Genomic DNA, 25262 nt, shown 5'->3' with positions numbered 1-25262 from the left:
CTCGGGGCAGGGCGAGGGCACCCCTCGGTACCGCCGGGTTTGGTGAGCAAGCGGGACTGCGACCCACAGGCGGCTGCTGCGGTCGCTTCTTGGTCGAGTAGCTGTGCTTGCTGGGTGCGTTAGGGACATAGCTGGAGACACGAGTGCTTGCGCCAAAAAATGAGTAACAGTGCAAAAGCCTGAAGCTGCTGGCACGGGGAGTCCTGCAAGGGTAACAGTGCAAAAGCCTTGGCATGGGGGGTCCCGCACACGGGCACGGCGGTCGCCCCCCGTTGCTGCTCCTTCACAGCAGGGCCTGTGCCAGTTGCTGACCTCCCCTCTCCTTCTGGAGACTGCCGTCCCTCCGGCTGCACCAATTCGCTTGTTGGGGTGGCTGGTCTTCAGACTGACGGGTCGGTTGTTCCACTTTTTTGTGCATGTGCATTTCTTTAATACAGGGGTAATTGTACAGGTTTAGGGCGCAGCCGCATGAGCTGACGCGTGCTGCGTCGCACAAGCCCTCTCCGGCCCTCGCCCTCAGCTGGCACTTGTTTTCAAGCAGAGACCAAGCATGAGCAGGTTCAGAGAACTGACCTGCTACAATCTCTAGAGCAAGATTAAGGTGCTGGGTTTTGGGATGGATCAGCAGCATGAGCCGTTCACTACGCAGTCAGCATGCCAAGGAGCCTTGGTGCGAGGTGGGAATTTGCAGCCAGAGGTGGGGTGGGAACGGGAGCATGGCAGCAGCTGAGATGAGGTAGGGTTACCTGGATTCCGGCACACCGAAAGCTGGGCCAGCATGGATGAAAAGCAGTAACAGGAATGGGAGTAAAACTTACGGGGAGGGCGGGAACCCCTTAACGTGATCTGCTGCCTGAGGAACAAGAGCCACAGCGTACCCGGAATGCAGAAGCGTAGTTTATCATCTTTGCTTTCAGGTCTCCACTGTGGCAGCGTGCGTTTGCGTGACTGAAGAGGTCACCAAGGGTGACAGTGTGCAGGGCAGGGAGTCTGGATTCATCCAGGCTGCAGCTGAGGTCTTGGCAGTGGGGAAGGGGAGACCGGGATGAGATTCGGAAGAGTGGGACTCGCGAGGACGCTTTTACAGTGCTGTAGCAGTACCCAGAGACAAGAGGTCGATAGCTTTAAAATAGCTTGTCACCGCAATAGAAGGATGCGTGTTCTTCCATGTTTCTTGATTGTAAAGAGCTCTCTTACTGTTGTTTCACAATTTGCATTGTTCCTCAGTCCAGCAGAGCATCGCTGCTGGAAATGTTTGTGGCCCCGGCTCGGCAGGACAGTCTGTGGGGCAGCGATGGGGCAGAGAGGGCACCGCTGGCCCCCGTGCTGGGTGCCGCTGTGCCATGGTGGCCATGGCCCTAGAGCTGGAACGGAGCGAGGGGAGCTGCTGCCAGCTGGCAGGGGATGAGAGTGCCCCAGGCAGCTCTAATTTACACCCGGGGCTGGGCAGGCACTGGGGGAGGTAGCTGGTTCCCAGACAGCTTCCTTCTCCTCTGCTGCAGCTCAGCGAGACAGGCAGCCCGGCTTCAGGTTTCTCTCTGGACTGCTTGCTGGAATGGAAAAAGTTGATCCATGGTGTCTTGACATTTCAAAATGCTCTTTTTTATTTTAAATGGTTATATATGAGAAGGAACTGATAAGGCTGACTACAAAATACCCATACACAAAGCACCTAACTCTGAACTTCCTACTGAAATGCAGAATGAGTGGGAATGGGCTGCCATTTGGATTACAAGGTCAGGTTGCGCCTCGAGTGAAGTCCTGTGATTGTATAAAACTGTTAGATTGCATTTTCTTTAAAGCTGGGCTGTACAGCAGTTTGTTGTTGCTACCATTTGACCGCATGAATGTTATTTTTATTCAGCAGAAGATTGTCTGGCTCAGTGTGATAATGACTGCAAAGCTTACTGCTGTGATGGGACTACTCCCTACTGCTGTTCATATTATGCCTACATTGGGAATGTCCTTTCGTAAGTATATTTGTGCTTTAGAAAAAAACTGATGTGCTGTGCTCATGGACTTGATGTAAAATTGGGTTGCGGGAAACTGTGTTTCATCAATAAACAGTGGCAGGGTTTGGGGTTTTTTGGTTTTGTTTTGGTTTGCTTTTTTCCTTGCTGGTAACAAACATCGGTATTCCTCTAAAGTCTCATGTTGCACATATTTTTGAAGTATACCAGAAAGCTTGCTAAAATTTAGGGTTATGTCCTTCACTTGTGTACAATAATATAATTGGTGGAAGTAAGCTTTAGAGGTGGTGAGAACTTTGTTTCAAGCTCTTCAAATGAAAAGGACTGTGAATAGAAATCTTGTGGGTTTTGTTGAAATGCTTTGTTACAATACCTGAGTCAAACCACTATTCAAACGACTTGGATTTGAGATCCTTTTTGCTTTGAGTACTTTTTTTTTTCCTTTTCTTTTTTTTGACTTGTTTGCTTTTGTAAAATGGTGTTTTGGCTTTTGGTGGAATTTACTGAATAGATTGTAGGTGAGGGTAATCTGACCCTTTAACACTGCGGTTTGAACAGCATGTTTCACAGTGCTTAAAAAATACACAGTGGGTGAAATGGGTTGGTTACGAATATTTCCTATCTAGAGAAAAATATAGGAGTAAACTGTTGATTAAAAACATAGGCTCCAGTGTAGCCGTTAGCTCTGCATCGGTGAGGAAGAATAGAAGCGTGCGTGCTAGTGGACCTGACTCTAGGTTCTGGGCTTAATTTAAGTGACAACCCGTAAGTATTACATTCATGTGCGAGGACAAACCTAAACAAAACATAAAATGTTGTTCTTCAAGATAGGGCATCTTACCTTCTGTTTTGTCAACCCCACCAGTAATTTCTTAACCTTTAGCATGCAGTCTGTGACGTATTTTTGGTTTATATTCGTGACTAAAATCAGAAAAGGAAAAAGAGGTACGTCATAGGGACTGCTGGGTGCTTGAGGAGGAGTGTGTGGGAAGGTGGTAGTTGCTTTTTCTAAAAAGACTCCTCTGTTGCAGCTTTTGTTTGAGCCATGGTACCTGGGGAGCATGCCAGTGTTCCCTTCAGCATATTTTATAGCACTTTGAAGGAGTAGGCAGAGTGATAGCGTTTTAATATAGAATTGATCCACAGTTCTTAAAGCAGATCAGACACTTCCTGGGCTAAAGTAAGTAAAATGATGATAAAGCACCAGAATCCTTCATTCCTTTGGAAATAAAAAAGCATGCACTTAAGATTGATTACTGTTGGAGAATGACAAGGGAGTTTTTTTCCTGCTCACCTAGGGAATGTCTGCTTTGATATTTTTTTCTTTTCTCATTCCAAAATTGCTTTCCCATTTACATGCGTGGAAGGTGGTGCTGTTTTTGAATACCTTATTCTAGTTCACATGTGGTTAGGAATGATGGACACGATAGCATAGGATATCACATTATAAAAAGGAGGCTTCCCATAGAGCAACAAAGCAAGTGGATTTCATGTCCCACTTCCACGTGAACGTCACTGGCATTTGTCTAGCCTAATGTCAGAGCTCTGCTTTGGAAAGGATTGACCAGGGGATTCTTCAGTGACTGCTGAAATGAAAACCATGCCTTCAGCTCCAGGCTGACACCTAGTCTTTTGTATGTTTATTTAACAAATGTAAACAGCTGTTGAATTAGAGCTGAGTGCGAGTGGCTCTGACACATTGGAAAGTTTGTGTGTATCTGGGTAGTTTTGAATACTGGACGGGCTCTTACAAGTTGCTGTTTGCCACAACATGTCTCAAAGGAGACATTTGATTCTTCTCATTTTTTATGGTTAAGTACTCCAATTCATAGACTTGAAGACCAGTCAGGAGTCATTATACTCCTCTGACCTGACATTTTGCATGATTGAGCCATAGATATTTTTTTTTTTCCCTAGAAGCTGTTTTGGGCATGTCTTCTTTATACATATGTAATCTCATTTTGAAAACTTCGGGCATTAATGAGTTGACCATCTGTCCTGGTAAACTGTCCTATAGTTCATTTACTAACACTGCTGGGAAATTTTGCTGGGAAACGAAGGTTGAAATTCCTACTGTCAGCTCTTAACTTATCTGTGAGTTTGAAATGTGGCCCTAAATAGTCATCATGACAGCTCTCAACCTTCTCACTGAGCTGGGTGAACTCTGTCAGCCTCACATGTAAGATTTGCTTTGTTTTGCTTTGCCCTGCCCAGGGGTCAATTCTTTGGCCTTCCTTTGAGCTCCCTCTAGTATTTTCACTTCCTTCTTGAAGTGTGGCTAGCAGGGCTGAGCACAAGGTTTTGGCAGAAGCCTTGATAGGATTATTTTTTCCTGTATCTTTCTTTGAGTACCCATTTTGAAGCAGCTATCTGTGATGATTACAGATGACATAAATGAACTCTAGCAATTTGTTCCAGCTCTAAGTCCTTAAGTCACGGTCTTCAAAGCATGTCTACTGCTTTAAGCCTGCAAACTGGTCTTTGCTAGGGTTACTACCTTGCATTTAGTTGCATTGCAAAAGATGCTATTGTGACTTTAACTATGCTCCATAAGAATAACCTTCCCTTTTCATTATTTGGCACTATATTGGTCTTTTTTGAATGTGCAAGCTTTAACTGCAGAAGTTTCGTGTTGCCTCACCCCCAAATGACAGATGAAATTGTATTAGAAGAAGACACCATCTCTGGAATTTGGAAATGGCCACTAGTCACCTAATCTGCTTATGTCTTTCTGTTAACAACTGTGTATTGAAATCTTTTAAAGAACCATTTTTAATCCAACAAACTATGTGTCCTGATAATTCCACGTAATGCTGTTCTTTAAATATCCTTATTTTCCCGTGTCATCATTTTTCATCCTACTGTCTGCACCAAACAACAGACTTGATCTGCGTGGGTGCTTTCAGAAGTGCCTTTTTACTGTCTTAAACACCATTAGTAGTCCTCAGTGTTGTATTGGCTCCTCTGCTTCTTCAGAGGTTGCCTATGCTTCTTCATTTGTTTACACTATTTTTTCTGCTCTCTCCATTCTTTATAAATCTGCATGTCTTTCTGAAGTTTCTGCTCTTCATCTTCTCTGGGATGGTTTTTTTCACAAGCGTAACTCTCTTGCAGTTTTGGAAAAGCCTTTTGGCATGCAGCAGGTTCTTTTTAAACAATTCTCTGTTTTGTTTCACGCCTCTCACTCTTCTCTTTCTAGACCCATATGCCAGCAATTGTGCAAACAGACTATAAACAGCAGGCAATAATGTATATACTGATGTTAAAACAAAGTCAATGTGACTGGATCATGATCATTGATACTTAAGTTGCTTGTAGCTCTTAGTTGATGATTTAACTCTCTTCACTCATTAAAATGAGATTCAGCATTGAGATATTCCATGTAGGGTTTTAGAATTTTCTATTTTAAGAAATTGTCATCTTTTTAGGACACCAGGGAATTTTTTTTCTTTAGTCAGATGAGGTTTTCAGCAAACATCCTCCAGGCTGTGTGCATCTGTGATTAGCCTGTTTTTCTTTGCACACATGAAGAACAGATGCAGTTATCGGCTCACTCCTAGTATTAGGATTTCAGGGCCTGTAAGAGATGTTGCAGTAACTCCATCTTCAGTTGAACTACAGGTATAATCTGTAAGCGTTCAAGGTCTGTGATTGAGTCATCTGTAACCCCATGAGCATCTCTAATGTAAAGTCACACATCCTTCCTCCTCCTCCCCCCCCCTTCATGATGCCCTTTCAGAGCAAGTTGTTACAGCAGTAATGTTCCAGCTATATTTCCCTTCCCACTGGTTTTCAATAGCTACAGCCTGTCATTATTTCCTCTGATGCATATGCATTTCCTCCTGTTTATTTGCTCGGCATCTAGCGCTTCTTAGTTAGCCCTTCTAAAAATGTTTTTTTCTTGGACATATTACAGATTTGTGTTTGGACGCGCAACATAGCGGAGCTCTGTCTGTGGGATGAAGGAAAAGGTGCAGGGATGCTTGAGTGCTCAGATTCTTCCTCCTGCCCACCTTTTCACTCCCCACCAGAAGAAAGCTTGGAGGCACCCTTCCCAGCCTTCAGCACCATCCCAGCCCTTTGAGTCAAGAAACTCAAACTGCCCTCCTCCTCAGAAGCTAGTTTCTAAGCTATTGAATCATTTGTGACTGACCTTTTATCAGTTTGCTTGTGCTGCGTCTGCTTCTGCAGCTTGCTGCCGGGCTAGGGACTGCGAGGACTGCAGTGTGTTTTCTCCGTGACAAGTGCTCCAGGTTTGCCCACAACAACAGTATCTCCCTAACTAACCAACCGGCAGCATTTTGCCTTCTGTCACTCAGAGGAATGGGAGACATCTGGTTATTGCCTTCAGCTCCAGCCTCAAACCCCAGAGCTCCTCAGAGGTGGGAGTCGGTACAAAAGGGCTTTCTTCTGCAGAACCCAAATTTGAGCGTGCGTTTCTGACCGTGCCCTTTGTATTTGCTTCTGAGAGGCCCCAAACTGTCTGGCCCTTATGCGTATTCTGGTGGATTTTCTGTGGGCTAATTTCCAGCTTAGTCTTCTCCGCCACATTGTGCCTTGTGTTTATTGTGGCCCACAGGTAACTTTTGAGCCGCGGGGAGCTCTCTGGGCAGAGATGTCAGTAGTTAGATGCTGTCGGGGGTGGTTCTGGATGCTGCCTTTGCTCTTTCACAGGACTTCATGGCCAACAGCTGTGAGTTGATGTGAAATAATCCCAGATTCCAGGTAAATAATGGAGCAAAGAGGACACATAGTCCAGCTGTTCTTTCAGATTAATACTGCTGGGCCAGTTGAATATTCAGTGGAAATGACAGAACTTACACCCAGATTTGGCTGACAGTATTTAAGAAAACTCATTGATAAAATATTCATCCCTGGTGATTGGTCCGTATTTTGCTGGGAAGTCTTTAAGGGGAGTGAACTGGAATATTGGCTTAAGCAGGAGAAGAAAGCTAAGATGCAGTGATGCTACATTACATTGCAAAGTGTGTGAAGTTTCTTGGTAAATGTCTTCAGAATGATTTACTCTAAGGCAACTTTTATTTAGAAAAACAAAACAAAACACATGATTCCAAGGACTTCAAAAGTAACTGGAGGAAAAAGTAGATAAAAACTTAAGAGAACTGTGATCTCACTACAGGTAGTGGATGGTGATTTGCAAGAGGGTAGGTAGAAAAATCGTACCAGAGATAAGGAGGACGCAACAGCCTGTTCAGTGACTGCTGAAATATCAGGTGTTATTTACATGAACTTAATGTATGTTGGAGGGGGTGAGTTTTTTGGGTGGGTTTTTTGTTTTGTTTTGTTTTAAGTTTAGAGGTTGCACAATGTGGCCAGGAAGGAAGGAAGGCAGACAGAGAGAATGGGAGGAAAAGAAGCAGAGAATACATTTGGCATAAAAATCGTGTGCATGCCTCAGCCTGCAAAACTGAAGAAAAAGCTGTGTGTAGTGTAGCTAAGTGTGGCATTTGACATGGAGTACTTTATATCAGTAGTACTTTTGAGAAAAGCAGCTGACCTCAGAGAATGCCATTTTTGTTTGTGAGAGGAAGACTGTCCCTTAAGCTGATTCACTTGGTATGAGAATATGGGACGGAGGGTGGGTATGGGGAGTGCACCAAAGGACAGAATTAACATTTTAAGAATTAGGAATATAGAGATGTAGCCTCTGGAGTTCATAATGAATAAAAAAAATTCAGGAAGTTTGGCATTCGCTGTAGATTCCAAATAATTAAAATTAGACACTTTCAGGCATCCCACAGTAAATATGTGAAGCAGCATATGGGTTGGGGATGGTTCTGTGTCTGCACGACAGTTGTATGGTACTCTGCTTAAAATAAAATTGTGTTCCTCTTCACCAATGTAATATTCAAAATTTCCCATGATTAATGCACTTTGGGACAATATGTAAAACTGTAATTTACCTGGCAGTTGCCATTTCATGCCTCTGGCTCTGTGACTTCTGATACGATGCCAGAGGTGCGCCAAAGGCCTGGTTCAATAATTGTTTTTTCCATTTGGCTTGAGTTGTGGCTTCTGATCAGGAGTCTTCATGAATGAGCACACAGAGCAGAGCCTGAGGACACTTGTGCTGAGCGCTGGGGGCTGGCTATAAACATGTCATCAGTAAGGGCAAGACTGATAATTAGACTACAACCATTTCCTTTTCATTCTGTCTAAGAGGTAAATAGCAGTTCAGCCTTTTAATCCTTGGTCTTCAACATCTGGAGTACCTGTGGAAGCATGCTATCCGTGCATCAGCCTGGGAAAACCTCCACAAGAGAGGTATCCAACTCTCTCTGTGCAGGGGGTTGATTAACCACAGCTTAGAGGAAGATGTAGGACCACGTTTTCATTGCAAGATCTGCTAGAGAGAGAACTGGTATTCAAAACGTGACCTTTGTGAAGTGCTTGAACTTCCAGTTGTTTTTTGTTCCATGCCTATTGTCCCAGTTCATATCCTTCAGCGAAGAATGTGCGATCAGATTTATGACTAGAGCAGTATCTGCTCTTGACGATGGCTGCAGAGGAAACCCTTGTCAGCACCAGAATTAAAACACAGGGCGCCTCTTCTTCAGCGCTTTGTGTTTTTATTTCTGACCCTGTGTTGTGACAAGCGGCTCAAAATGGGAAAAAACTGTTTTGCTTGCCATACAGCGGCTCTCAAAAGATAGCTCCCACTTTAAGTCTCCCACCTCTGTGTTTTTTGGGTATCTGACTAACTGTTTTGAAATGTTTGGGACTAATGGGACCGGGTTCTTTTGTTTGTTTGATCGTTTTTGGAAGTTTAGGGTTTTTTATTTTAGTAGGTAGCCCTAAGCACTAGAATACTGTTTTTAGTGAAAACTCTAAGTCTTTGTAAACATGCAAGTTCAATTGTTCATAAGAAAAAAGGCTAGCACGGTTTTGTGCTAGAACTTGAGTGGTTGACATCCCTGTGGATCATCTGTTTTTCATCATTTGGAAGATTGTTAGAATTTGGCCTGAAAAATGGAAGCATTAAGGTATAAATCACTGAAATGCTCTCTGTGGCTTACAGAAAACACTAAGGGGGAAAAATAAACCTTCATAACGAATTCAGTGAAATTAGTTTGCTTATACTGCACTGTTTATTTTGAAAAGATTTTTCAGTGAAAAGAAGAGATAATTTTGTGTTTATCACTTGCACTGGTCTGTTTTGGAAGCCTGTAGGATTTTCCCATAAGGTTTGGTCATGTAAAAGGTAAATGTTTTCTTAACACTTAGAAAGACTGATGTAAAGGCTGGCCCTGGGGATTATGTTGGTCACAAGAGGACTGTCCTTTCTTCATAAGAATTTTACCTCCTGTCTGTTATTTTACATCCCGCCCCACACCTTTCCCTTTTTCAAGTGGGGGAAAGGTCCACCTCTGAATTTGGTAAGAATCTGTAATTTTGTTCCGTCACCTGTACATCCAGAGCTTTCGAGAGAATTCCGATAGTCTGCTAGGCACCAGTTCAGCAAAGTAGTTAAATGCATTTGTAACTTCAAGGCGGTCAGGAGATGCAATGGATAGAGTCCTCATCCTGTTGAAATCAATAAGCTAATTACAACAGTGGGGATTTCATGCACTTGGCTCTAATGGGACAAGTTGTAAGCTGAAGTACCTTGTTGAATCCGAGTGTTAGAAAAAAACATTTTTTTCTTTCTTTTTTTTTCTTAATCACCATGGTACCTTCCACATTCACTGCCACTTCATGCTCCCTGGCTCCCAGTTCAAGCGCTGCTTAATAAGGTGTGTCGCTCCTGGAGGGTCAGGAGATACGCAGGACAAATCCCACCTCAGCTGACTCATCCACTCCCTGCACATCCAATGCATACATGCCTCCCCTACCCCCAGCTGGAGAATTTCTGTTTTATTGGCTAATTCTGCGATTTCACTGAGCTCGCGGGATTCTCAGGGGATTAGTCTCTTGCATTTTGTACTGGTTGCTCTGTAGTAAGTAATACCACACCAACTCAGAGCAGGGTTATTAATGAAGATACTTCTGGGTCAAAAGCTGTGCAAAAGGGCCATTTGGTGCTGCGCACAGTGTAATTGCAGCCAATCCAAATAAAACTTGTAGCACTAATTCAATATTTGAACAATATTGTCCTAGAAAGATAAACTCTCATTCTAATCTTAATGTGCCTCTTTAAGGGACAGAAACTACATTCGGCGTATATAAGTGAGTTATTAAAAATTAAAGGAAATGAACTATTAATTCACTGGGCAGCCACAAGTTCCTTCGAGATTTATAACCACAACTAGATAGAAATTCCATAGTTAATATAATCTTTAGAAATTCAATGAGGTTTTTTCTCAATGAGTTTTCTCTATTTAAAAAAGAAAAAAGTTGTGACGTTTACTTTCAGAATCACTTCCCCTATCATAAAAACCTTTTTTTTTCCTGTAATGAATTATTTTTATAAAATACAAGATTTCTCCTGGGACTTCCTCCATACGTAAATATTCAGTATGGGACCGAGAGGCATTAATACCACAAACTGGGCAGGCATGTTGCATCATCGTGTCTCCCTGTTGGCTCATCCACACAGATAAGAGGTTTTTACTGCTATCATTAAATGGAGTTATTCCTTTTGCTCACAAGGGAGGCTTGGTTTAATACTGAATGTTCCAGCTTCTCTCTCTTTATTGAGGCCCGTGGTACAGTTTGTCACAAGCGCAAGCGGTACTGAGGATCTACAGCTATTGTTGAAACATCTGTTCATCAGCCAAGACGCAGTGAACCTTATTTTTAGGTGCCTTGTGGACTTGCTATGCTGCTATTGAAGCATAGAGGGACTGTGCAAACTACCTCTATTCCATACATGCCATGGTCAAGGTGATCTAATGAAGGTATAATTAGGGTATTGCTGCCCTGTAGCTATTTCCAGCTGCTGAGCAGCCCATAGGGCACGAGTGTTAGTAAACCAGGAATAGCATAAGCATGCACATTTGGGACTGCATTTTTTATGTTATCACATTAACTGCAGTTTTAGTCTCTGATACTCTGTACTGCTTATTTGTGTTGTGCCCGTGCATTTGATTTTTTCCTTCCAACAGCAGGGTAAGAGAGGGCCTGGATGTAAGCAGTGCCCCTTCCTTTCCTTCCCTTCCTTCCCCACTGGTGCTCCCTCCTCCTCCCCAGTAAAAGGAACAGAATAGACATCATCATTTGGGACAGGAGGGAAGCAGTTAGCCTTGGAGAGTGGCATGTCCCACCATGGAGGGGGAGGCTCCAGCTTCACCAGCAGATGTCCTGCACTTCAGGGGACAGAGCCCCCCAGGAGCAGTTTGCAACCCTCCGGGTAAGGTAACGTAACTGGAAAGAAGAGGAAGGTTATCAAGGAGAGGGCGGGGGATTGCAACTGCCGCCTATTATCTTTTCTACATGATGTGTGTCTGTATATACATGAGTATATATGTATGTATGTGTGTATATATACACACAATTATTATCTTATAATGAATTTTCTTTTGAAATTCTACTTTCCCATTTTCCTACAACACTAAAACCATGTAGAGTACCAGCTGGCGTTACGATCCTGTTCTGGTATCTGTATTGTTGAAGCACCACATCAGTGGTGCCTGTCGGCAGCACTCAGCATTCGGAGTTCAAGGCTCCACGGAGCCTATGAGAGCCCCTTCCCAGGAGCACTCCAGGCCTGCCGGCCTCTGCGACTTTGGCTAGGGTGGTGAACGGGGAGGATGGAGAAGTGTTGCAGAGCGCTTGTTCTTGTATCGCGATGCCTCTGCAATAGACCCCTAAGCATGGAGAAACAGAGAAACAGAAATATTCTGATATCAGACTGAGGAGAATTCAGAAATGGAAGACAAGCATTGGAGAGACCCAAAATTAATTACTTACATATAAGTAGCACTTATAATATGATGATGTTTAAATGATACATGACAGCAGCTCTTAATTCTTTTGTTTGGATCAAATCCTTCAAGTCCCTGAGCTTTCAGCCAGCTTCAGATCAGCTCCCCTCATTTGCTGCTTTGGAAATGTAAACCAAGAGGAGAGAAAATAAGCAGCCAGCATAAATTTAACATTAACTTTTCATTGTTGGCACTAAAGCAACTCTAATAGTATTTTGTACAAGACCTTGTTGAAATACATCTCGTGGAATCTTTGAGGTTTTCCTGGAAGAGTAACAAGAATTTTGTCAGTGTGATATTTTGTATAAAGAATACAGCTTTTTTGTAATCGTCTTTGCTTACCACTTGTGTAGCATATTATCTTCCAAGGGTTTCAAAACACTTAAGATAGTCAGTTGTTTCAGTCTTAAGCTCACAATATCCTGTCAGGCAAGGCTACAGTGTCTGGGCATCGTTGCCTGTCTGCCGTCCACGTAGTGTGTACTCCTGCTGGTGATGGCTCCTCAGTTCTAAGAGCAGTATCAACTACGACAAATAAAGATGAATTATTTGGGTTATGGGCAGAATTTTGATTACTTGGAGCCAAAGTTTGATGTCTGAATATAGACATCGAATATGCCATGGATAAGCATATTCATATGAAAACCTCTTGGGATGGAGAATGGCCTTGCGTGTGGGGAGTCCTTGTGTGCCACGTCTAGCACAAAAGCACTCTCAGCTGTGAGTGAGAAGCCTTGGTGTTAATCTAATCTAAGTAATCAGTAACCTTCCCGCAAAACTCTTTTCTCAGAGCATCTCATATGCAAACGTTGCATTCTTTTAAGACAACAGTTATTTTTGTCTGCCTTTCTGTTTGCTGACATCTCTGCTCTGGGCACAGCTTCTCCCGCACCGCAGTGTGCTGACCACTTGCTATGCTGCGTGGTCCTCGTCCCCAAAGACCTCGGTGAGGCTGTGTCCAATGATAGCTAATATATTTACACGGCTGAAAGCTAATAATGTTTGTTCAGTCCACGGCGGTAACCCTGTGTTTGGCTTGGAAATAGATGGCCTATTTACATAAACTGAAGTTATGAAAATGGATGACAGGATCGCCAATCTGCTTACCTCGCATTGCTTTCCTCCGGTGGCTTCTTGCGGGGATAATTTGATATTAAATTCCTAGTGGAGAGTGAAAGAATAGAGCTTCAAGGGGATGGGGGATGGATGAAAAGTTATGGCCCTCATTCTCCATTTTCAACAACATTTAAAATTGTCTGAAGTAAAGCACGATATGTCTTTGTTCTTGAGCCTTCATGACTGTTGAATGAAACTTAATGATTGAATTAGCCCAGAAATGTAATAAAATGTCAGCTTGACAATAATGCTTTCAGAATTGCTATATGATGGGGTGCTGTAAACATAGCGGCATGTCTGCTGTATGTGTCGAATAATATGCTACATTAGGATAATGTGCTGAGATTAGGAGGGGAGCTATGGTATTTAACGTCTCTATTTGGTAAGCTTATGTTGTTGCTATCTTCTAACATAATTTATTTTGCATTAAAATTCCATATTCTCCTTCAGGAGAGGAAATTTTTCCTGCTTGTTCCTTATGCCCCTCTCCAGTCATCCGTTCTTCTGAAGTAGGTGTGTGAGGAAGCGCAATTAGCTCGTGAAATGGCCTCTATGGTGTGGCTGCTAGCAGGGGATGGATTTGATGACCTAGGAAGGTCCTTTCGCATTAGCCACAGAAGTAAGAATTTGTTCTGTTTTGGGCCTGTGCTGATCAAACATTTTGAAGCTCTCGGCAAGCCGGTAGGTATGGGGTCTCTCTCCCGTATTCCTCTGCAGTCACAGGCTGACAGCAGCTACTTACAAGCTGACCTCCAGGCTGGCATCTGTGCAGCAGACGGTGATCAGTATTGTTTATCCAGCGGGGACAGTCACCTCTGTGTGTCAACCGGCCCGTGCACTGCTAGGGAAACAGCCCTGTTTGACGTCAGTCCAATTTGGCAAGTTACAAAGCAACTTTGGGTTTTTGAGCCATGCATCCTTGTTTAAAGGAGGGTGGGTCTTTTTTTACTTCCGGCAAGGGAGGTCTTGTTCTGTGTGTCTGTGACCAATTCCCCAGAAGGATGCCCCAGTAGACATCTGAAGAGCCTTGCGATCCCCTCTGAATGGCTGGGAAGCCATGCCGAGGGATCCCGCTTGGGCAGGCGGGCGATGGGAGGCTGCAGGGAGGCTGTTGTGATTGCCAGCCCAGGGCTTCTCTCTGGGCTCTGTGCTGAGTGTCCACTAGATTGCCAGATATTTTTAGGAGTCCAGAAAAATAATGCCTGTAGTTTATCTTTACGTCACTTGAAATCTGTCAGGTACAGGTACAGTCAGATACCTTTGAGACAGCATCAGTTAAGTTTCTGTATGATTCCTGTTTATTTTCCTTCCAGAGGTTTGTTGTCATCACAGAGCTACCTGCAATCCCAAATTACCCCAGGAACTCGCAACAACTAGGTTATACTCTCAATAAAGGTTGACTCATCTCTTCCGTGAAGAAGTTGCGTCACTTGGAAGTCCTTATTGCTTAAAGTTGGGGAGGTTACTCCCCGGGGGACGAGGCTTGCTGGCTCGTCCAGAAAATCACCAGGATGCCTTCTGAGGAGCTTCCAGCTGCCCGGACTGTGTCGGGGAGAGCAGGGCTGTGTGGAAGATGGAAAGCTGCTGCTTGGTACTTCCTCACTATGCCTGGTTGCATACCGGGCTTTAAAGGAGAATCGCTCATGGCATTTGTGCTCCATAGTTGAAGGGAAAGGGCAGGTTGTACCTCGGTACTGTGAGCTCTTCCCCCAAGCGTGCTCACTTGGTGGGGGCCTGACCCCGCTGCCCATCTCTGGTGGACACCTGTGTTTTGTCCTCCCTGACCTGCCCATGGTGCCGTGTTCTGGGAGGGCACAGTTTTGTGTGCATTGGTCCAGCCTGGTGCTCAACCTTCGCTTGGCAGGTCGGGGGCAGCTGGAGGGGCACCCCAGGAGAGGCTGGGACCTTGCAGGGAGGACGCGGAGGCCTTGCGGGTGGTGAAGGACGTGCTCTTGCTGCATGGGTGCCCTCTTGCACCTTGCCGGTAGGCTCCCAAGGCCACCCCATGGGGATACAGCCCTCGCGTTGAGGGAAAATGCAGTACTTCTTTTAGCTAATCTAAAAGCAATTACTGCTCTGTGAGACTGGTAACTGGAAAGCAAGTTACCAGTTAGCAGCCGTTGTTTAAATCTGAAGGAGCTACGACTCAAGTCAGGGTTTGCACTTTGGCTTCGTTATGTTCGTAATAGTTCAATGTATGTTGCAGTTGCTAACAGGGCTTTGTAATGAGATGCCGTTGTTTTTCTAGGCTGAATACTTGCTGTGCTCACAGAAAACACTGGATGTGTGGATATGTGAAACAAGTCAGCTGATTTATTACTGTTATCTGTCACTTGCGTTGAATAGTTTTAATAACTGCCAGAACTAATGGCTCCTTCATAACCGCCAGTAGCACCGCTACAGCTGTTGCTATATTTTTATCACTCTTTTTTTTTTTTTCAACTTGTGTCAGGAGATACAAACTGTCAATTAACTGGGCAAAATCCTCAAGTCACTTGATTTATACTGACATGCAGTGGCTGAAAATATGGTCCAGCATGAGAAGAGCTATGAGATTTTCCTCCAAAACTGGCAAACAAAATCTTTTGGGCTGTCTCTGGCCCATCCAGAAGAGCATTGCAGCAGCTCCACTACCGTAAGGATTCCTTGTGCTCCACTGGCCACATTCAGGTGTGAGAAGCACCTTTTTCCTTGGTATTGTCAACAAAGTCCTCATATTGGCTTTGCAGGAGCAACACAAACCTTTCTGTCCAGGTGCCTGTGCCATAAAACGGGGATTGGAGGTTTCTCCCCCTGTGAATTGAAATCTTCAACTTTGGGTTTTGTGCTCTGACCTGCTTAAGAAGTTGCTTGAGGCTGAACTTCAAACTGGCCCCTGTTTGGTAGCCAAGTGTTTCCAGTCCTATTTTATTCTTGTGGTTTTTAGCTGCTTCTTCCTCAGAACATAGCCAGCTGATTTTACCTGTTGTCTCTGACCCACCCGCCTGGCCTGCCGGTGGACTTGGAAAGCCCTCATGACAACTGCAGCAACACAAAAGCCTCATCCACGAGCACGTCGCTTGGAAGACCTCCCCTGGCCAGGCGTTTGCTCTTCCGCTGTAGCAGCTCCAAACAGGCCCAGGAGCCAAAATAAAAAGTTTGGGCTAGAAAGTGCAGCTTATCCACCGCAGGACCGTAATGGTTCAGAGGAAAAGCTCTCCTTTCTCTTTTTCGCATAGGCTCAGTGTCATCGCTGCTGTTCGCCGGGGGGACGATGCTGTGCCTGTAGGGATGCACGTGCGCACAGATCAGCCATCCCCAGGAAGCTCGGGCTGCCGCCCCTGGGTGGGAGCTGTCACTGCTTCAGCCCAGGGAGCCGAGCTGCAAGCAGGACATCTCTTCAGAGGAAATTATGCATTGCAGCAGCGTTACTCCTCAGCCCTGAATGCCTGCTGCTGCTTCTCCCAGGCTGGGAGCCCCATCCTCCCAGAAAGTGTGTGTCCCACAGCTGTCCGTCCCTGTGAGCAGGACCCCAGCCCTTTTCTCCATGCCGTGTGCCAGGGAAGCACTCTCAAGGGACAGATCGGTGACTTTCCACGGGACACCGCCATTGTCTAACTATTCCTTCATTAAGAAGTTAAAAGGATTAAGAACTCGCTGACATGTCAAAAAGTGGAGGCAGCAAAGAATTATCGTGTAATGAGGGTTGTTTCCAGTGATGTTCTTCGGGGATTAGTACTAGCACTGAAAATTTTCCAATGCCGGTCAGGACCTAGGATGTAAATGTAAAATCCCTGGTCATAAATGTGTGTGTGTGAGAAAGATACATTTTAAATGAATGCACTTTGGAAGTTCTCAAATGACAGATTTAAGGGTGTTTCTGTGACCTTAATTTGTTCCTCTTTTGTATACTTTGTGGTGCAGCCTTCAATTACATGGTTTTCACGGGACAGTGGGATTGTAATATTCGTATATGTCTTCCATGGAGAGGTTTTCAACGCGTAAGGGCATGTACATCTCTATACAGATTTAAACTTGGCCCCTTAATGCATATTGCATGCCGTAGTGCAAAAGATCCCCTCTCGGATCTTGATATGGGAGGTTTCAGACCTGTAAGTGGCTTGGGCCTCTGATGGCCAAAATGCTTTACCAGCTCGTATGAAATACGTTGCTGGCCTCATTCCAGCTGCTGTTGGTTACAAGCAAAATTCATCATAGCTGATGCCAGGCGAAATAGTAGATGGATAGCTCAAACCAGAAGCACAAGGGCCAGAGAATTGAGTGTGCCCTCTCCTTGCAGAGGCAGTACCTCCTGGCCAGGGTGAACAACAACTAGCAAAGCAGTGCAGGGATGCTTTTTTCTTGTTTTCTGTGGTGTAACTTTTCTGAACACAAACAAGATGTGTTCTCCTGTGATGTTAGCACGTTAAGAAAAAGCAATAAAAATTTCAGCATTCTAATTAAGTGTCATTTTTATTGTGGTGTTTCGGGAATTCAGTGACAATACAATGAGACATGATCTATGTAACCTAATTAAAAACATAACAAAGTGCTTTCCAGCCTCTATGTTCAAAAGTGTTTAGGGATCCCAAATCCCGTTTTCATGTATCCAGCAAGAGGCTTGCTTCCAGAGGAAAGGCTCTGGGAGGCCTCAAAAGGTTCAGATTTTCTGCAGGCAGGTCTCCTGTAGAGTCAGCCCTGGCTTTTGAGACATTTGCTGTCCGTGACCAAAATTTTACCCCTGTACTGGAAAACCGCATGTCTTTGTGTACTCTGACTTCAGTGCACTTACTTCCTGACTTTTTAGTCTCAGCACCATGGCTCTTTCCTGTTTCTTTAAAAAAAAACCACCACACACACTCCCCTCAAAAAGCCCTTGCACTCTCTGCTTGCTCAATTAACTCTGATTCTTGATCCTTCCATACTTTCCACTAATATTGTTACATTATTTCTGCTAAACTATGAAATATAATAAATAAACTTAATCAGATGTGACTGCATTCCTATTTCTGAAAGCTGTCCAAGATGGTGAATTAAATGAGGGAGGGAGGGGGGATTTGGATTGCACTGTGATCTGTGATAGTTGAATATAGGTTGAAAACTCCTTTGAATTAGTGCCATCAGATGTAATACAAAATACCTAGAGTTTCAGGGCATCTTCTCAAATAAAGGTCAAGAAGAGAGTGAAAATAAGCTCTATCCTGTTTGAAATAGATTGCAGTAACAATATATTCATTCTCTTAAGCTACTTCGCATATTTTTCATAGCAGTGTTATATTTAAGCTGTGAAACAAGATTTTTATAGTTGTATTTTTAGCAAGATATTTTCAAAACTGTCTTTTTAAAAAAAATTAAAAATCTGCCTTTGTATGTCTGTCTCGGGCTTAATTTCTGCAGTCTGAAAACAGATTTCCAATGGTCATGAAAAAGCCAACTTGATTATCTTGAAGTCAATAGGAATCTTGTTGAGGCTGTAGAACTGGACTGGTAATAAATGCCTCTGGTCCACGTGCACAGCAATGGTTGATGCATGGTTCATGTGTGCCTTTTTAATCTCTGAAATGAAAGAGATGGAAATGATGGTTGGAGCCCGATCATCATAGCAATGCATATCAGTGTAGTATCTTTGTGGCATTCTTCCATCTCTTAATGAACTAGGATGTCGTACCATTCAACTTCATACAGTAAACGGGCTCTAGAAATTTGTCCAGAGGCTGTCTGCTGAAGGGGACTACCTTCCCTGTGGTTTACTGCACGGATCTAGCAACTTTAAGAAGACAGTGCCTCGACTTAAAGCCTCTCCCACCCAAAGTCACGGTGAATTTACTGTTTTGCTTCTTTTCAAGTTCTCAAAGTGTTTGATTATTCCCTGGCAAATCAGTTGTTGCCTGCATCTTGCCATTTAATAGCTCTGTCAAGTGATCGGTTTGGTTTACTTTACGTAATTGTATTAGTTCATGGTAAGCTGTCTCTCTGGAGGAGCTCACAAAGGTGGTGGCAGGGCTCAGCAGGCAGGTATGAGAAATGAGGGGTGATGGTGGAGCGCATCTGCCCCCTCCACGGGTGCTTCATGTTCGAGGAGAAGCAGGAAAGGGGTAGCAGAGGTTGTCATCCTCCAAATATAAGCGCCAGTTTCCAGGGATGTTTCTTCTGTCTTGCAGAGCGACCTGCAGAGTGTGGGAGCTGAAAGCGGTTGTGGAGGAACATCATCCACCTAATCCCTCTCTTTCTGGAAGCCTGGCCTTTTTTCAGGATAGGAGAAACTGGCTGAAGCCATTTCCTGAATCACCTCCTCTTTCTGCCAGGTTGCTGGCATGAGCAGCACAGGGAAAGGCAGCTCTCTCCTCCGGGTGCCTAGCTCGCCCGTGCCCATGTGGAGGTGACCACCCATCCCCAAGGTCTCCCACAACACCCCACCATGGCAGCGAGGAGGAAGATGAGGAGAAGAAGGCATTTTACTCTAGTGGGATCAGCAAGGCAGGAAGGGATGTGCTTTCAGATAGCCCGCTGGGCTGGTTATTACAAGGAGCAGGGCATAAGAAAGAAGCATCTACTGCAAAATACATAGTGGTGTCTGAACCTGAGCGACCTTTCCAACACTGGTACAAGTTTCTGAAAGCCTTCGTGCTTAGTGGGAAACCAGAGTAGTTTTATGCTAAGGCATGTTGTAATGTTTCTTGAATCGTTTTACAAGGGCCAAAGTGTCATTTAAAATGCTGTTTATTTTGTAAGTACAAGTAATTGTGCCAAGAGTGGATTTGGAAACCATGTAGATGGTTTCTTCTTTTTTGTTTTGTTTGTAATGAACTTCTTTTAAAATCTGCTTGGTTTGTAAGCTGGGTCCCAGTTCAGCTCCCAGGGAATCAGCAGAAAGTTTCATGCTGTATTTCATGGGCTGTGGTGGAGGAGATTGGAGGACTGTCACCTTCTTAGCGGTTATACTATCCTCTCCTCCTCCACCTGAGCAGAAATGGCATTTGCTTTTCAGTCCTACTGCTGAGTCGACCAGTCAGCATCATGACTGGCACCGGTTATGGTGGCTTAATAGCCAGTTATGGTTATTGGGAGCTGGATCCCTTTCAGTTCAAAAAGTGGACCGAAGCTATCAAATAATTTTGCTGCTGATCCTACAGCAGTATTTCTGAACTGATCACATGGATATAAATTTTATTACAGCTCCCCTGGATGTCTCAAGCTCTCAAGCAGCGCATTTAAAAATCAGTGTAATCTCCATTTAGTACCTGAAGCGAAGTCGTATGCTAAACACAAGGCTGCAGAGTTTGGCTGCAAGAGAGGTGCTTTGGTGTAAAGCTGAACTATTTTGAATCTATTCGCTTAATACCAGGAAGCAGGGCAGTGAATATTGCAACGTATAGTCCATGTCTGGCAGTCTGCAGTGAATTAGTTATATTGCCATGAAGAAGGCGGTGTGTAACAGCGACAACACCTGCAAAAATAGCTAATGTGCTGTTGGCTTTAGGGCTCCATTTAAAAGGCAGGGTGATAATGGAAGCACATAATGTTGCTCAGACACGAATATCTACTGCCGTGGTCTGCAGGTCGTGCTGTAACTGCTCTCTAAAATTAAATAAGTACTTACTGTGTGCATCTGCACCAGATGGCACAGGTTTAGCACAGCCTGTGCTGCACTGAATGAAATGGAGCCTTTTTTGTTGGTGGTGGTAAGGATATGTCCAGCAAGATAGAAATAGATTAAGTACAGACTTTTGTTCCCCATGTAGTACTTTCACTGCAGTATCTGTCAGTCAAGCAGATGATGCTCTGTAGGAATGAATGACCAAAGGGGAGTGATGACCCCAGGTGGGAAAAAAGTTACCAACTTGAGCAAATGCTTGATTTCCTGGAAGATTCCTTGTACTGAGATAAGTTGTTGTAGCCAGACCAGCTACCTTTAATAAAGTAAAAGCCTAATCTTTTTAGCAACTCACTGTAGTACTATTCAGAGGAATTCCTCCTATTCAGAGGAATTGCCCATTCCCTCTGAAAGCTGTGCTCCCCTTAGCCAGCAGAGGCTGTGTGGCACGCTTGGGCGCTCAGCTCCACGCCCCCGTCTCTTGACTCCCTGGGCTGGATTCACAGTGGTCCTGGCATTTATAAAGATCTCTGCACACGCAATACTTCCACAGAGTATATTTATAGTGCAGGCTTGAAGGACATGTAAATTAAGGCGTACACTAGCAGGTGACAGCGATAGGACATGTTTTAGGGCTGAGTGGAAGGCAGGTCAGTTAACCTTTGTTTTGCCAAATAGGAAATAGAAAAAATGTATATGAAATCACTCCATGTTTTATGAAAAATAAAAGTAATTAGTTACTCTGTAATCAAATGACTGTAGAAATGCTAGGTAGTAACAACTGCTGTATTCCTGCTTGCGAGGTGCTACGCATCTGGAATTATTTTCCTGATGTTTCAAAGGAAGTAAAATTGGATTTGTTCTCCTGAGAGTCAATTAGTTCTCTGCCGGTAAATATTTCTAAATCTGTAGGTGAAAAAAGAGTAAAGCTTCATCAGTGCTACAGAGAACAGGTCAATTGTATAACTGCTTCTGCAGAATTAGTTAGCAGAGTAACACGCCAAAGCAGAAGGTTAATTTGCAGCCCCAAGTTCTCTAAGCTATAAGACTGCTGCACTCGCTGAGGACCCCGGTGCCCACAGGGGAACAATTTACCTGCAGCTGTTTTGAAGTCCCACCTTCTGGTTTCCAACTAAAACAGGAGTTACACTTTACAGGTGTAATCTGGTAGAGCGAGGGAATCTACCTGTCGGTGGCTTTTTCCACCAACTGCTTTGTATTATGGGAATACCGGTTTGGCCCTTAATTTGTCAGATTTGCCACCGTCAGTCCCCTATGGCTTTCCAAGGACCAGTTTTGTGACAGTGTGTCGCTGTAGACTGTGACCACCGTTTTAATTTCAGAATACAAACTGCTTCCAGGGGAAAGGTAATTATGATGCAAATGCTGTTATTTTTTTTCCTAAAAAAAAAAATATACAGGTGTGGTGTTGAGTTCTAATGTCAAGAAAAGCAAAATTAGCCCTAAGATATTAAAATACCTGCTTAGTCTAAGTTCAATTTTTAAAGAGAAATCGGTTACAAGGTACAATCTCAGCTCCTTTTGTATGGATGAGGAGTGGGGACTGGGCTATTAAACCGAGGATGTCAAACAAGTTGCAGATTCTTACAAGTTGCACTCATACATTTTAAAAAAATTCATTACACTTTTTAAAGAAAGAGCATGCCCCTGTTCTCCAGTTTATAAATATTTCATGCTGAAATAATGCATGAGGTAGCAGAGCTCACACCACGCTGCAGGACTGGAATCGCTCTTTTCGGCTTCTGATTGAAGTGAATCACTGGGGAACTGCATGTATGCTGAAGCCAGCGTACCCAAATCTGCCACTGCAGGGTTTGCTTCTCAGCAGAAGCGCATGAGGGGAACAATTTGGCTAGCAGGGACTGAGTGCGGTCTGTGTTGCTTGCTCTCTAGGTTGGTACAGAGGTTGAGCTTTACGAAAACAGGAAAAAAAAGTAATACTATGTCTAATGTTATTCTGTTATGCAGTTAACTGTTAACTGTAATGCAGTTACAAATGCATTGCCCTTTTCACCAGTTAATGGATAAGTGAAATCAGTGCACAACCTGTTAAGAAAAAAGCTGCCTTTTTTTTCCCTTCTTTTTTTTTTTTTTTTCCCCTTTTCTGGCCCAGAGGTTCAGATTTTGGGCTGCTGGTGGTTAAGTAGGGTAATTAAAGAGTTCGTCTCAGGAGACAGTTATGGGAAAGAAGGAGAAAACCTCCTTTCCTGTTTGTGGCTTTGGGGTGGAAAGGTAGATTCCCTGAGCATCAAGTCGGGAGTGCTTCATGGAAATGGAGTTCAGCTGCAGCAGCGTGTGGCGGTGGAAACCATGGGCGGGTGAGCTGCTCCACCCCAAGCATCGAGGTGGTGGCGAGCCTGATGGCTGGCGCTCCCTTCACAGAGCTGCCCCCAGACCCCTGGGAAGCAGCGCCTGCTGGCCTCTAAGCAGGACCTGGGGAGAGGCGACATGAAGTTCTGGGGATGCCGTGCAAGGAATGCATGAATGCCCATTACAGCTCGTCATTTATCATGGAAATTAGATGTACAGGGCAGACTATATAGTGTAATTTAGTACTATTTGTATTCCCAAGTCAGCTCATTTTATCTACATAAAACACTTAATTTCCTGTGCTCCGTCTCTCCTAATACTAGATTTTGTCATGAGCCCCACAGAATATGGGGATTCCTGGAGGTCATGTGTTTCTAGTTATCTGAGGGGGAAGATGTAAAAGAACTGGAGCTGAAATAAACACTCTGTCAATTAAAATATTATATGCTTCCTTTTCTGAATCACTAGTAATTTGCATGATCTGGTGAGAACTACTGGGAAAAAGCCCTTGGAGAAATATTACAAAATGCCCAGATGATTTGCATATTTAAACAATTTATTCAGCAATCTGTTAAATCTTAAATGATCTGTTGAAACAGAAAATATAAATCACCCAATATTTTAGTACAAATGAGGTTTCTTCGTCGAAAGATAAAACTTAATTGTACATTGTGCTCTTCTGTTAGCAGGATTTTTTATCCTGTTAAACCTTTATAAGGTCACTAATTAATTGTTTTACCAAGCCAGTGGTTTGTTGGGGATTATCTGCATCATCCCTGTTTCTGATGCGTGGGAGAGAAACGCATGTTCCAGCCAGACTATAGTTTTAGTGATTCATCAGAATTATCTCAGCTAATACTGGGATTTCCTCCCTCTTGGTTCATTTTGTGAGTATCAAGGAGATAATTCAGGTTGAAGTGCTGGATTAGGACGAGTGAGAGTCACAGGTGAATTCTTGGCTCTGGCACTGACGTCTAGGGCAGCCTTGAGCAAGCTGTCATCAGCTCGGCCTATAAATGCATTGAAGGAATCAAGTGTTCCCAAATCTGTGAGCGTGTGTGTACAGTCTTTTTTTTTGTCTTTTTTTCCTGGCTGACTAGGTTCATAGTCTTGGTTGAAACCCTGTGGTACTGTTAGTCATAATAAAGAATATTCCCTGGTTACTGGATGCACTTTGACAGAATTTAAGAGTGAAATTAAATCAGAATTACCTCCACATTTTATACTGCCCGCAATCCCAAAGCTGCTAGGAACCAGATACTGCTTTACAGCTCCTTTTGGAAGTAGCAGAAAATAATTTCTTCCCCCCGCCCCGTGTTTGCAGTGAGGCACCATGAGATACAGCAAGTTGTCTAAACATTTTAAATGAGCAAGGGATGGAATTATATCACCATTCCCAACCCATTTCTCTTGATATCCGGTCCCTTGCTCCTCTATTCTGCTCCTCTAACTGCATCTCTATTCAAATCTTTACCAGATGCAGATTGGCAGGGCCTGGCATAGCTAATGGACTCAGTCCCTGATCTTACCCTGCGGACAGTTGGCCCTAAAGTTGGAATTTGGTTTCTTTAAAAGTAATTGTCATTGTTTGAAAAGAAACGGGCTGTTCTAGCTGCTGACAGGGGAGACTTAGAAACTGATTGGCAAATTTGAATGCAGAAAACAGACTCTGGTTAAAATCCAAGTGCATATGTGATACCGGTTGTTTTTAACATTACTGTAATCAACTAATTTCTTGTGGATAATTAAGTACTTGGAATTCTTTTGTCTTGCATTAGCTGTTTCAAACATCAGGAACAGGGTGGTTGTTTTTCGCTAAAATGTAAACTCATAATTAGGTTAACACGTTAAAATACTGACAGACTGGCAGGGAAGAATTATGAAATGTGAAACTTTAGTCATGGAAAAAGGACAGCACGGGTGCTGCTATCTCAGCAGCCTGAATTGCGCCAACACCTCCTGTGTTTCTGTGGTGGGTTGACTTTGGCCAGCTGCCAGCTGCCCACCCAGCCACTCTCTCACTCCTGCTCTTCAACAGGTGGACAGGTGGAAGAAAATAAGATGAAAAAGCTCGTGGGTCGACATGAGGACAGGGAGATCACTTACCAGTTACCGTCATGGGCAAAACAGACTTGACCGGGGGAAAATTAATTAAATGTATTGCCAGTTAGAATAGAAGTGGATGGTGACAAACAAGGACAAAATCTAAAACACCTTACCCCCACCACCGCGCCTTTTCCCAGGCTCAACTTCACTCCTTCATCCCCAACTCTTCTGCCTCCCCCTACTCCAAGCAGCGCAGTGGGATTTTGGGGGATGGGAGGGTCGCAGTCTGGCCGTAACAGCTCCTCTCTGCCACTCCTTCCTCTGCACGCTTTTCCCCTCCTC

The 25262-nt window shown here is 44.0% G+C and overlaps 1 protein-coding gene across 1 annotated transcript in view; it reads left to right on the top strand.

Annotated features, from left to right (window-relative positions):
* The window catches only part of CYYR1 (cysteine/tyrosine-rich 1), a 148357-nt gene that overhangs the window by 87807 nt on the left and 35288 nt on the right, over nt 1-25262 (top strand). Inside the window, exon 2 of the mRNA XM_009327897.1 lies at nt 1865-1970. Within this exon, the coding sequence (XP_009326172.1) occupies nt 1865-1970 (106 nt within the window). The remainder of the gene's footprint in view (nt 1-1864; nt 1971-25262) is intronic.

Source organism: Pygoscelis adeliae, unplaced genomic scaffold (assembly GCF_000699105.1).
Source record: "Pygoscelis adeliae isolate BGI_AS28 unplaced genomic scaffold, ASM69910v1 Scaffold14, whole genome shotgun sequence".
Classification (NCBI taxonomy): domain Eukaryota; kingdom Metazoa; phylum Chordata; class Aves; order Sphenisciformes; family Spheniscidae; genus Pygoscelis; species Pygoscelis adeliae.
The sequence above is the reverse complement of the archived record's forward strand: the minus strand, read 5'-3'. Positions and strand labels throughout refer to the sequence as shown.